At 42.4% G+C, this 13,924-nt stretch overlaps 1 protein-coding gene across 3 annotated transcripts in view; it reads right to left on the reverse strand.

Moving 5' to 3' along the window:
- Window positions 1-13,924, reverse strand: part of ADCY5 (adenylate cyclase 5) — a gene marked incomplete in the record, with an annotated part of 307,551 nt that overhangs the window by 36,008 nt on the left and 257,619 nt on the right. For all 3 annotated transcript variants that reach the window (XM_034786099.1, XM_034786098.1, XM_034786097.1), the window contains 3 exon segments: window positions 2,949-3,036; window positions 6,897-6,994; window positions 9,203-9,347. In XM_034786099.1, coding sequence (XP_034641990.1) covers window positions 2,949-3,036; window positions 6,897-6,994; window positions 9,203-9,347 — 331 coding nt within the window.

The following is a 13,924-nucleotide window of genomic DNA, read 5'->3' on the forward strand; positions in this document are numbered from 1 at the left end:
TAAAAACTGACCTGAACATTCACCCCTTAATCTTTCAGTAATTGACCACTAGAAGCTGCTGACATCAAAAGTCCACATCTGCTATGTGACATCTTTTCACTGTAGACATTGACAAGACCATCTTTGCAAGAGGGGTGAAGGCTGCCAGCAGCCAGCCCAGAACCCATTAGTTATGTTTATAATCTGGTGCACTAATCAGGGAGACTTTTGTGCATCTGAGCACTAAATGGTGGAGAAATCAAAAATTCACTGGTGCTGAGAAGCCATATGCTTGGGCTTCTCTTTAATAAAACCAGCCACCAGGAACTGTTCAGTAGATCTTTCACAGGGCAGCCTCTCATGTCATACCCCCTGGTGGCCCCCTCAGATCCAGAAAAGGAAGGAAGAAGTGGGAAAAACAGCATCCAGACCCACTCATTCTCTGTGAGTTCTATGGGGTAGGATACACCTCGCTGTGTTTTGCAGAGTATGGTGCACCTCTGTAATGTTATGCATATAGTGATAAACAACCACTTCTTAGAAAAACCAGGCTGTTCACAGTAATTTCCTCGTTTCTGCCCTCATTGGCTTGCATTTCTGTGTTTGTCCACCTGCATTCCCAGGGGGCATGTGTGGTTTTGTAGCCCAGACTGACCTTCTGAGGGAGGGACATCTTAAAAATAGCAGCTGCAGCCATCATTAGACAGATCTCCTAAATGGGAACTGGGGAGGTCAAGGCACGGAAAACAAAACAGAACAGCCTTCCAGGGTCATGGAGACACAGAGAACTCCTTTGTGTATTATAAACTCATTCTTCATTCAGATCACTCATAAAAAAAATCTTTGACATCCGAAACGCTAGTGCGGCTGTCAGCATACGAAAATAATATAAGCCCATACAAGCCAACAGGAGGAAAAAATCCATGCCTGTTCAAGTCAGCCTTGTTTGGTGTCAGCCAGACTCAAATGCCACAAACCTGGGCTCAGCAGAGCTGATGCTGCAACAACATTTGTCCTAGGACACAAGTCCAAAAAGAGCTGTGCAGTGCAGCAACCAACCCCTCCAGCACAGGCTCTAGCTGGCTGGTGTTGTGATCGAGTGTTGCTGCCTGGTGACGTTATGTCATAGTGTCGATCTATGTTGGGTTCACAAGATGCTTTCTGGATTGGCCCACACTGTATCATTAATCACCAAAGCATTGCATACACAGTAATGACAGTCAGAGATAGGCAGTGCACGCTACGGGTTTAAAATGGAGACATATAAAGTTTAACAAGGGGCTCTGGGCACCATCTCCTGGGTCAGAGGGACCTGTGTGCCTGTTAAGATTGTTCTCTTGAGCTTGTAAACGGCATCGTCCACCGAGAAAGGATGACTGACCCCAAATAGCATAAACAAGTGCGGTCAAAGAGAACAGCCCATTTCTGAGCAAGTTCCCTCCAAAGGGAACCTTTGGGAACTTGTCAGTGGGCTACCCTAAGTTCTGAGTTTTAACATAGCTTAGGGCCTTTGGAGTTTCACTGGGAATATTTCATAGCCCATATTAAAGGAAAAGCCAAAGTCTAACTTTTAACAATAAAATCTGCCAAGAGTGCCTTCCTTAGACCGGTACCACCAATAGCATCCAGAACTAAAGAGCTGCAGATATCAGGTAGTGGACTGTGTCAGGCAGATTTTTTTTTTCTAGAAAAAAAAAGTGCTATTGAGCTATTTCATTTTAGCCTGTTAGGGGCAAAGTTGGGTCTGAGCCATGCGGTTCCCTGAAGTCTGGATCTGACTTTCAGAGGCTTTCAAAATGGGAGAATCCACAAAACATCAGACACAACAGACCATCGGACCAAATACTCCAGCACCAACACACTGCCTTCCCAAAAGCACAGAAGACAGTTTTATTATGGAAGGCTGCAGGGCCGGCTCTGGCTTTTTGGCCGTCCCAAGCAAAAAACAAAAAAAACAAAAAACGGGCGGCCAGAACGGCAAAGCAAAAAAAAAACCAACCTGCAGCGCGGCCAGAGCGCGGGTGCAAGGGAACCGGCTGGGGGAGGGGAACAGGGGAGGGAGCGGGCGGTAGAGAGAGAAAAGGGGGCGGCCAGGGCTACAGCAGGGGTGCCGCCACGCGGCCCCTCCCGCTGCGCCGCCTGCCGCGAGGGCTCCGCTCCGGTCGACAGGGAGGGAAGGAAGAGGACTGCCCTGCAGGGCGCTCTGGTTCTCCGCACCGCCGCCCCACACAGGGCGGCCGGAGCGGAACAAAATAAATAAATAAATAAATAAAATAAAGGGGCTGTGCCGCCCTAGGATTGGGCAGAATGCCGCCTCGAACAATCTGCCGCCCCAAGCACCAGCTCACTCAGCTGGGCCGGCCCTGGAAGGCTGAGCATACTTAACACTTATTTTACAACCATCCTTCTTTGCTTATCAACCACCGGTTACGAAAAGGAGATCACTGACTGATTACTGCTTATGCTCATCTGAGACAGGCTGAGAAAGCTCTAAATGTTTCTGCTTTTATTTCTCTTCAAGACCTATTTCCTTGATGCTACCCTTCTTCTGATCTGCCTACCAAACCAAGCATGTGCCACAGGGGCCAATACACAACCGGCTCTACAGGAAGTTTAAGGGGAGGGAGCGCAGGGTCAGTGTTCTTGGTTCCACATTGGGAATTTTATTCTTTTAAAGTCAAAATGAGAGTGCCTGCAGGGGACTTCATAGATACAAGGAGAGCAGCTGATTACTTCTGACTGTGGAAAACTATGCCAATCCTAGCACAACATGACCTCAGCTCATTCTATCTTATCTAAGGTTTCTTCTATAACCCTTAGCATTGTAGTATGTAAGTGCATCTACCGATGGAGAATGGTGGGGAAAGGACAGCTAATGAAATACAAGGATGTTATATATTAGCTTAAGAAACAGACTGGTATGCTAACAGGGTCAGCAAAGGACAGTATAGAGAAATCTCATTACTCACCTTTACGCAGGAGTAAATGACCGAAACAAACACCACTGTGGTCAGGATCAAAAAACTGGTCAGGTAAAAACCCAACATAAATGTAGAGCTGAAACCAGAAAGGGATTTTTAAAGATTTACACCATATAGAACAGTTACTGCTCTGCTTTTAACCTTAGTACATCTGTACAAACTATAACATGTGGTCTGGGCTTTCTCTCTGGCTAGGATGGCAGTAGGAGGTAGGAGATGCTTTGAATAAGGAGATTCCCTGTTCCCTTTAAATTGCTGGGGTGACAGCAGAGAGACTGAGAAATGTTTCATGTGCTAGAAGACATGACAAAATAATTTGTTATAAGTGGGCCACCCCCAGGCTGGCAATGGATACCAGATTCACTGGAGGAGAAACTTGCTGCGCTTTAGAATTGAGGCCGCTGCAGCCAAGTGCACATGAAATATGCAGGGGAGACATATTTCAAGTCACACTTATGAGTCCATCTCCATCCTTTCATTTGCATCCTCTGTGAAGGACTCAGGAACCTTGTATTGGCTAAGGAGGAAAATACAGAGAAATAGCCCACATCCAACAAGGTCATGAAGATGCCCAAGCCTAGCCTGGTTTCTCATATAGAGAATCTCTGCTCTACCACTTTGGCTGTCCTCCCGCCTAAGCTCAGGAACAAAGACGGCTAAGAGGGCATCAGAGCACTCATGAATAAAGCAGCAGTGTTGGGAGTCTGCATTGTGCCCCATCTCCTTCCACTCTTCCTTTCAGTGAAAACAGGATTTCCAAGCCAGCTTTGTGGTACACATTTTTGTTTTGATCGTGCAATTATTCAATAACGTTTTGAAAGTTTCTGGTCTCAATACAAAAGAGACAGGTCCCCTCCCATCCCAACACTTTAAATTATCAGTGAGGTTATCTTGCACAGTGACATTAAGACCAAACACACCAAAGCCAGATGGTTTCCATGTATTTCCATGACAGAGGCAACTGTCTTTGCTAATTCATTGTTTGAGCCTTCAAGGCATTCATTAAGGCAATTCCTCTTTATTATCACAAATGATCATTGCTATTTTGTGTGAAGTTTCAGATTCTGCTGATATTTCATGAAAGCATTTGATGGCGACACACACATACACATGGCTGCAGCTGCTTGTTAATTGCTGTCATCAGTAAAGACAACAATCATGCAATTAAGAATATTAGAAAAATGAATAAAAAATGTGATGGAAATATATATCTGGTCCAAAGATGAATCATGAAGCTTTGTTTACTCTAGAAACCAAATCAGCCTACAAACATGCCAAGCTATCCACAGGATGGTGGAGAATTTAACAACTCCCATGCAATGTGGGTATTATCCTATTCTCACTACTACTTGCCTGCAATATACACAGACACCCCTATAAATATAAATGCAATTAGCAGGAGTTTGTGTTTTGGGTTCGAATTTTGGGATGAATTTAATGGTTGCGAAAGCACGGTGATTGATGGTGCTGGCAAACATACATACATAGCTCAGCCAATGCTCTTGACCACTGCCCTCCAACTCCTCTGCTATTCTAATCCTCTCCTGAGAAGATATTATCCATTTCTACTATATTTCTGCTATGTGGACAAATGACCACTACAGACTGGTACAGAACCTTAGAACCACCAAATTCAGGTTCACTTGTAACCCAACTCAAATATGAGTTTGGGTCCCTGGAGATGGTATGTTATTATGGTAACCCACACCACTTCCAGTCAGTCTTGCCAGTTAGCTAGTATTAATATATATGGAAAAATAATGCGCATGTATTGATCTCTAGTTGTTATATGTTCTCCATTACCGGAGTATCTGAACACCTTACCTCACTCATTTTGCAGACAGGAAACTCATGTTGTTATACTCATAAGGCACAGAGTAAAATTTTCAAAAGCATCCAAGTCCCATTTTCAAAAGACTTGGGCATCTAGCATCCTAAATCTCATTGACTTTCCTATACGTGGGTTTCCATACTAGAAAAAGCATTCATGCAGATTTGGGCATGCACATAAATGCAGTTTGGGGTCTGAAATGTCAAGCCCAGTAGGTTTTGCCATACAGATTAGACTAGTTGACTATAAGGTCCAGTATCCTGCCTGTGGATTCTTTTGAGGAAAGCTAAAAGTGCTCAAGATTATGGGAGTCTCTAAAACACCTGGAAATAAAATTTCAAAACATCAAATATTTCTGCCCATCAGAGAAAACTGGCAGGCATACAGCATATGCCACATCATAATGAAGCTGCTCCGATTTCCTTGTGTAATACAGAACAGAGAGAGCCAGCCAATAGGACGGCCAAGGGCCCAGACATTTTTTGTCAACCCTTTTAAAAAATGTTAAATTAGCTCTAATTAAATAGTCCGGTAGCTGCTTAGGGTATGTCTTCACTACTGGCCGGATCGGCGGGCAGCGATCAATCCAACACGGATTGATTTATCGCGTCTAGGCTAGACGCAATAAATCTATCCCCGAGTGCTCTCCCGTCGACTCCTGTACTCCAGCTCGGTGAGAGGCGCAGGCAGAGTCGACAGGGGAGGGGCAACAGTCGACTTATCGTAGTGAAGACACTGCGGTAAGTAGATCTAAGTACGTCGATTTCAGTTACGTTATTCACGTAGCTGAAGTTGCGTAATTTAGATCGATCCTCCTCCCCCACCCCAGGGTAGACCCTGATGGGCATACCGAACCCCTTTAAAAGGGCTTCTCTCACAAAGGTGTGAATTCAAGGCAGCAGTGTCAAGTCAGCTGATCTAAAGTGTAAACCTTTGCAGAACCTGGGCAAACATGAAAAGAACAGCTTTAGTGAGGATTAAGCATGTATGAAGTGCAGGGATTGACCTAATTTCAGTTTTCAGCCTCTGATTTCCTTAAATGGATCTGTCTCTTTATACACTGTATTTCTGCTGCTGCTATTCTGCTTTGTTGATTCTATCATTCCTCGAGCAGTGGCAACCTTCCTTTTGCCTGGGGGGAGGAGAAAGAGTGACCTCAAACATCATATTGTTTCTGTGGCTCGGACAGACATTAATCTTGCTTTCTTAGATTGGAAGAAGATAAATTGGAGCATTTCTGACTCTTCAATTATATTATTCTTGAGATTAAAAGTGACCGATTCTAAAATTATCTTAGGAGCACTTTCTATTTTTAGATGCCCAATTTATGAGAAAGCATCGCTACTGAGCCAGTTATGGTCTCTGAAAAAACACAAGCACACTTAGTTTCTCATTTTTCAATAACAGAAATGAAAATTCTGAAGCATCGTCTTTTTTGAGAAGATCCTCTGGGCTAGGTTATGCCATGAGGCACCCATCTGAGCACAGGGCCATGCATACGCTGCACCAGTCCAGAAGGCATTGTATCTCTGACATCCCTACGAAGCACAATTCCTTCCCACTGCCTCTCTTGCCTGGCTGGGAGAGGGTGCATAAATGACTGCAGCCCTTGAAACGATGCTCTGCCCATTCTCTGACCTCCCCACTCATTTGTTCATAGAGCAAGGCAGAGCTTTGCAACAGTATTCAGATCCAAGATCCAAGTAGGCTGAACCAGAGGATTGCGGTGGATTGCTTATTCCCCCGTCCTCCTCTGCTCAGCTGCATTCAACATAGGCCCACTCTAGCCCTGTCTTACAAAGACTTTACTGCCTCAGTAGACAATCCTTTCTATTCTAGTGATCTGGTTTTGTATGGGATTATAAATATACTAAATCAAACTTCTCAAATGAGAGGTAAACATTAAAGGAAATCATGCTGGCAAAATGAAAATCCTTGCATGCCAAGCATAATATACCATAACTAGAAATGAAGGCATACAATAAGCATTGTACATTACTCAGGCATGCATTATTTAAAGACTTTTGCTTCCTTTTGATGCACTGAAGCCTCATGGACAGAGAAAAAATGCCAGAAAGCAGAAAAAGTGATAGAGAGCGACTCACTGGGGCACGATTGTGATTTGGACAAAGCAGATGAAGAGGAAGACGAGGGAGGCACAAGCCACATAGGCTCCAAATCTGTCGTCCACTTGCTTGGAGTACTGTGAGGAAGTAAACAGGCTTTTATGAGCATAGGTAATACATAGAACCACCCCCTACGCCCCACCAAACCCCTCATTCAGCACCCAGCACCCCCTGGGTTCTCCAGAAGCCCCACTTGCAGAACTACCACTTAGAGAAGTGTGAAAATTTCCCCTTACTTTAGCCTATATTTTGGGGCTCCCTCCCCCCAAAAAGATCTCAGGGCTGTGGAAAGGTCCTGTGCAGATGGGAAGAAGATTTATATTTTGTCCATTTCCTGATGTCTGTCAAAATAGATAAATCTGAAACAGAGGGCACAGCTGTGAGATGTTGACTCATTCCATCTGGGGCTCTCTCCAGTGGGGATAAATAGTTAAACATGGCCAAGGCTTTTTAAGGCTCCTAAACGGAGTTTATTTGGTGTCATATTCAGACTGCTCTCTGCAATATACACATCTTCTTTGGGATCACTCACAAGGAGAATCTCTTGTTTAAACTAAAATCTCTGGGGTATTACTTTGAGTGTATCCTCTTTGGGATCCACTTTTTGCTTTGTGTCTGTACAGGCTCTAGCACAATGGAGATCTGATCCCTGTTTGGGGTCTGTAAGCGCTGTTGCAGTACAAATAATAATAGAGACAGCTGGGAACTGTAGTCCAATTGGAGCAGGCCAATGGATGCTCCAGAACAATTTGCCTGCCCTCTAGGAATCTGGGGACCTATCAAAGGCCAAGGTAGAATTGATGGATGCAACTTATATGATAAAATTACCTTCTGAGAAGGGTTTTTTCCCCCCTTCACCTTCTCTTTGGAACAGAATCCAATGCAATTTTTTGTTCATGCATTAAAAGGTAACGTGTCAACAAATCACTGCATTTCACCAGAAGTGAAAGATTATTGTGAAAACACCAATTTCTTGTTTGCCTCTTTCAAGCCTAGTGAGAAAACATTGTTTTTCGTGGTATCTGCCAGTGTTAAAAAACACTTGCGCAGTTTTAGTTGGTTCTAATGAAAATGTGAGGTTGCCACAGTTTCTCATTAATTCACAACATTCACATTAGTGATCAAGTATAAGGTATAAGGTGCCACCAGACTCCTTGTTACATTAGTGATCAATGTCAGTCACAGATGAGCTGTGTCCAATTCCTAAACATGTCCTCTGTGCTGCTAGAACTGCAATTCTTAGTCCAAACAAACTCAATCCCTAAGCTGTGAAACAAGGATATGTGAACCATTCAGTTTTCTTAAAAATTTAAAATCAAATGGGGAAAATAACATGCTTACACTTCTGATCAACGCTAATGTGATCCATTCAGAATTGAAAAAATACTGCAATTACCGCAAAGACGTCTTGCTCTTTAACTAGATTAATCACTGTATTCTCTTTTTGCAGTACAAACATAATTGCTAAACATAGTAATAGAATAGCAGACTCAAACTTAACCTGACCAATACAAAATTTATAGATATGGCTTTTCCTGTTAAAAATATGGCTCACCTTTTATTGTTATTATTAAGGGTTATCCTAAAGACAGCTCACATAGCCCTAAGGCTCACAGTATTTAGGATTAAAAAAGGCAGAGCTTAAATTTTCCCTAAGCAGTGTGTGTGTGTGTGTGTGTAAAATAATTTATTTACTTATATGGTACACATCATTGTAGTATGCGAGTGCCTCCAAACTTATTATGAATTTATTCTCACATCCCTGTGAAGTAGTATTGTCTCCATTTTACGGGCAACTGAAGGGCAGAGAGATTAAATGCTTTGCCCCAGATCACACAGGCTATCTGTGGCAGATCCAGATTTCCTAAATCCTGTTCCTTAGCCTCAAGATCACCCTTCCTCTCCTAAACTGTAGAAGAGAGCAGTGCAGTTTAGAAAGAGTATAATTTTGAGTGCCACCCATGACACATCCTCCAATGATCAGTAGTGGGCACAAGAACATCTTGATTTCACTCTGAAGTTCACTATTGCTATAGGTGAGAGAGAAATGGCTCAGCATGCATTCCTACCCAATGGTGCATTTCTATCAAATGTTTCCTTCAACAGATACACTGTGTCCTTTAAAAACAGGTAAGTTAAAATCTCCCTAAAGGAACTGAAGTGATAAGTGGGGGGAAAAAAGTAAAGTAACTCCAAACTGTAGGAAGATTTTAAGCTTAAATTGGACAAACAAAACTAACAATAGACTTTCTTCGCCCGAGAGAGTAGTTATTGGGGAATCTTACCTTCTTCTCTAAGTCAGGCTCCCTGAATGTTAAGAGAAACTTGCGAACATGCTCAGAGCGTAACCGATCAATACTTCTGGCATCGATTGCACGGCCCAGAAACTCATCCACCTCATCCTCCGGGTTCATGCTTTCTTGCGTGTTCCTGAGGATGTCACAAAAATGGAAGAGAATGGGAACTTTACAGAGCACTCAGCTTGAACTTTTTTCAGCAAAGAGGCCCAAAGGAGTTCACCAGTTCACCGTAGAGTCACCCGGATGTTAATCACTTCTCATTTATTACAGACTTTAGCTGGATAATCTCCAGGTGAAATGTTATCAGCTATCCAATACATTGTCAGTCCTCATCCGTCTGTCTTCACCCAATTAAGATATCTGATATAGCGGTCTTTCCCTATCATCAAGGTGTTTGCTTTCCTTAAACGTGTATTTTTATCATACATCAACCTCTAAAACCGCATGGATTTTCCCTCCATTATTCTCGTGCTTTATTTTTTCCCTATATTTCACTCCTGCTATGTATGTCATTGCCTGAGTTGGTCAAAAAACATGGGGGGCAAAGAAATCACAAAAATTGTCAAAATCTTCCACACGCTGACCCAGCTTGAAATTTTAGAACTTGAAAATTTCTCCAGCTTTGTTCATCTACAGTGTTGTCAGGAACAGTTAAAGGTGTTGGGCATGACTGTGTCATTCCTGAGTAGTTATTTACAGCTTGGCAAAGTATAAATTGATACCAAATCGGAACTTTCCATTTGTGACATTTGGGGCAGCCAGGGTGGTGAGTCTCCTCATCACCACCTGCCTCCAGCATGACAGTCTTGCTTGTGCCAGGTGGGTGTTAGCTCCCCAACACAACCAGCCTGTCAGCCACTCAAGCACTCTTCTTTGGGCTAAACCAGCTGACTCTTTGCTTTGCAAATTGACTATAGATGCACCCTAAGTCATTTCAAAGTGTTCCCCTATAGTAGCCAGCCGCAATCACTGGATACCCACAGAAATCCCAGATCCTCTGTTCCCAAAAGAACAGTGTACCACAGTTTATCTGTTTTACCTTAGACCACCACTCCTGTATTACGCACAGCACTTGAGTACAATTATAAAACAAAAGAAAAACATATTTAAGAAAGAATAGAAATTCCAATAAAAACCAATGTGAGAGATGGGAACAAATGGTTCCATATTAAACAACATCATAACATGTACTCTAAAGCCTAAACTTAACTAACTATACCACTGCAAACAAGTTATCCTCCTGTCTTAAGAAGTTCATCTCATCCAAAGCTCTCTCCAGCATTTTCAACCAAGCTTGGTTGAGATCGCTTTTTCATGAAGCAAACTGGCTCTCGGTTTACTTCCTAGGCGAAGGACACCAGAGTGTCTCTTTGCACCTCCAAATATACAGAACAGACTTTTGAAGGTCACCTCAAGATAGGGTCCCTCCCCTGCTGTTTACCCTTCCTGTTAACTTTCTTCTCAAGTCTCTGCCAGTTCTTCACTAGCATTTGCCTTAGAATGCTAACAGACTCCTATTGTAGAATATACAATACACAATAGCTCCCATGGAGATAAGTGTCTCCCATCTCCTGTCTGGAGAAGTTTATCTCAAGACATGCTACCTTTGAGTGACCCTGTTTGTAACTACAGAGATGACAATTTTAGATATATACACATAACTCCTCACATATTCTCTGTACATGCATCTCACAATGGTCACGATGACCAGTGCAACACAGGCTTCCATTAGAGACCATGCATGACATTCTTTTGGGGAACCCAGGGGGATCACTGTACCCCTATAAACCTCAGGGATCTGTGCCAGCCCTGGCAGCTCTGGCATCCCGAAGTTCTTGGGTCAAACCATTTTCTTATGCAAATGATATTATTTTATACCTTTGAGCTAAGAGAAAAGATGACACGAGGTGGCAAGGCAATGTGGAGTCAGATCCTACTTTCCAAACATATAGACCAAGATTTTCAAATGATTAGTGATTTTCAGTCCCATAGCTTCTTTCATACCACAGTTTTTCCGATGCCTACATAGAGCCACCTTAAAGGGATGTAATTTTAAAATAGTGATGAAAACCAACAGTCTGAAAATCAGACTCCTTTAAGGTCTCAAGTTGAGCACCCAAAAAATAAGGCACTAATCATTTTTGAAAAACCTTAGTCAGAATTTTTATAGCTTGACATTGTCTCTTTAATGGTCTGGCTTAAACTGACGAGGCAGAAATTAAAAGCTAAAGCTGAAATTTTGTTATTCTGCTTAGTTTCCATGATGCCCAAGTAAATATAGCTTGTATTAGGACAGACCCTAATGTGATTCCTGATTCCAACTGCAATTCTAATTGATTCCAGGGCAATTGTACAGCCCATGTTAGGCAAAATCAACCATTGTTCAGACACTCCTAAAAAATGAAACCTAAAGCACAACAGGGCAGGATGAAAGATGATATTGCTGGCTGAGTTTTCTGGGTTTTGTCAGTGCTATATAACACTGGCTAACGCAGGCATATAGCATGAATTGTAACAAACCCATGGCCAACAGACCTCTGTAGGTGAGAGTAAAATGCTCGCAAAATTGGCCAAAACATAATCAGGACTTCTGTTTCAAAAGCCAATGGCCCACAACACTGGAATTAAAGGAGACTTTTCACTAGCTTTAGCATTATTGGACCTGATTTTCAGAAGAGCTCAATACTCACAACTTCAATTTAAGTCAACAGGATCTGCACATATCTGACAAAAAATAATAATCAGGCCCCACTGTCTTATGACACACCATTGATCATTGAAATTCCAACCAAAAGAAGACAGTGATACATATATGCAGTAGACAAGTCATTACAATACATCCTCAGCATTCAAACAGGAGGCAGTCTGGCTAATGCAAATGGTCTTTGTCTCAGTTCCTTAATGTTGTTATAGCAAAAGTTTGCATTTCAACAGGGGTCAGGGAAAGGAGAAGGACTGTTTTTATTTTTGGACACCACAGTTATTTAATCCATCAGCTAGTATATATTCCACTTCTGAAATGCAATTTAGATTTCCCCGTGGAGGAAAGGAAATTCAATTTACTTCTAGATGTTTGTTTTAAAGAAACCACATCTGCTTAAGTACAGAAAGAGCCATTTTTTATTTTTGCTAAATTGTCATAATCCTGTTCTCTAGCTTCATAAAAAGAGCAAGGAAATTACTAGTCCTATTTACAGAATGCATTCAAAATTCCTGCTAGTTATTTCTAGATTTGGACAATTTAAATTTAGCCATTTTTATATCACATGAGAGTTGCAATAATTTTCTCCAAGAATCCAAGGTTAAAACTCATTGCCATCTCAGTGAGCCTCAGCTAGATTCAAAGTTCTAGTCTAACAGCACAGCCTGGGAGGAATTGGGAAGGAGAACTACCACTTTGGGTAGTTTTTGACTGTGGCTGGTTGGTTCAGGCTTAGTAATGGCCTATGGGTCATTTCACCACTAGGTTGCTGGTTTGAATCCAGCCAAAGTCTCGAAGTGTTATCCCGTCGCAGTTTGGTAGCCTTGAGTTGGTTGCCTCAGAGCAGTTCTTTTTGGACATTAGTCCACATCACCTTTAGCAGCACACTTCTTGCCACAGATGCCAGAGTAGAGTTACACTGGTCGAGCAATGAAGGTTGTGTGTAGAAATTTTTATTGATACTGTTTTATGTTATATGGCCCTGGGGAAGGAGAGCATGTCAGGGTCCCTTGCTGTCAGACAGACTTCAAAATTATTAATCTCGCTTTCGGAAGCATTTAAGCTGCATCAGAATGCTTAAACACGAGGAAGCCCATCCCGCTGGTACTCTGAAAGACCTCCTAGGGCAGTGGTGGGCAACCTACGGGCACCCATCAGCATAATCCGAGACAGTTTGTTTACATTGGCATGGCTGCCCGCAGCTCCCAGTGGCCGCGGTTCGCCGTTCCTGGCCAATGGGAGCTATGGAAAGTGGCGCAGGCCGGGCCACCGCTTCCCGCAGCTCCCATTGGCTGGGAACAGTGAACCGCGGCCACTGGGGGCTGTGAGCCCCTTACAGGGCCTTACCCTGAACAAGCCGCGAACCAACTTTGGGAACTCCTGCTCTAGACCAAATTAAAGTATTTTAGTAGTTTAAGCCTCAACATCTGAAACATACATTTCCTTTTGGTTACAAAGGGTACACAAGTGTTCTGCTTTTCATAAAAAATGGAAAAAAGCTGACTTCAAAAGAGTTTAGGCTTTTATGGGGCTAACATTTGACTTCAAAATGAAGGAGTTTCTCATTTTAAAATGGGGTTGAATGACCCCTCTTCCATTAAAATTGAAAAGATAGGACATTATCTAGAACAACAAAAGTAAGGGAAATAATACACCTATATTAGTTTGCCACAGTGTTTACGAGTCATTCCTCACCATTTTCAGGCTACAATTAAAAGTGGCTCTCCATGATTGACCTTTAGCACTATTCCAAAATAGTGCCAATTAAGATGTTTTTGAAAGATGAAATAGTGAATATCATTAAAGATGAAAATGTAAGCTTATTTTAAATTTGTACATACATATTCTAATTAATTTGGAAAGTTTAACCCTACAATAATCTCTACTGTAATATATGCAAATTAGTATCAGAGGGGTAGCCGTGTTAGTCTGAATCTGTAAAAAGCAACAGAGGGTCCTGTGGCACCTTTGAGACTAACAGAAGTACTGGGAGCATAAGCTTTCGT

This window comes from Trachemys scripta, chromosome 11 (genome assembly GCF_013100865.1).
Source record: "Trachemys scripta elegans isolate TJP31775 chromosome 11, CAS_Tse_1.0, whole genome shotgun sequence".
NCBI lineage: Eukaryota > Metazoa > Chordata > Testudines > Emydidae > Trachemys > Trachemys scripta.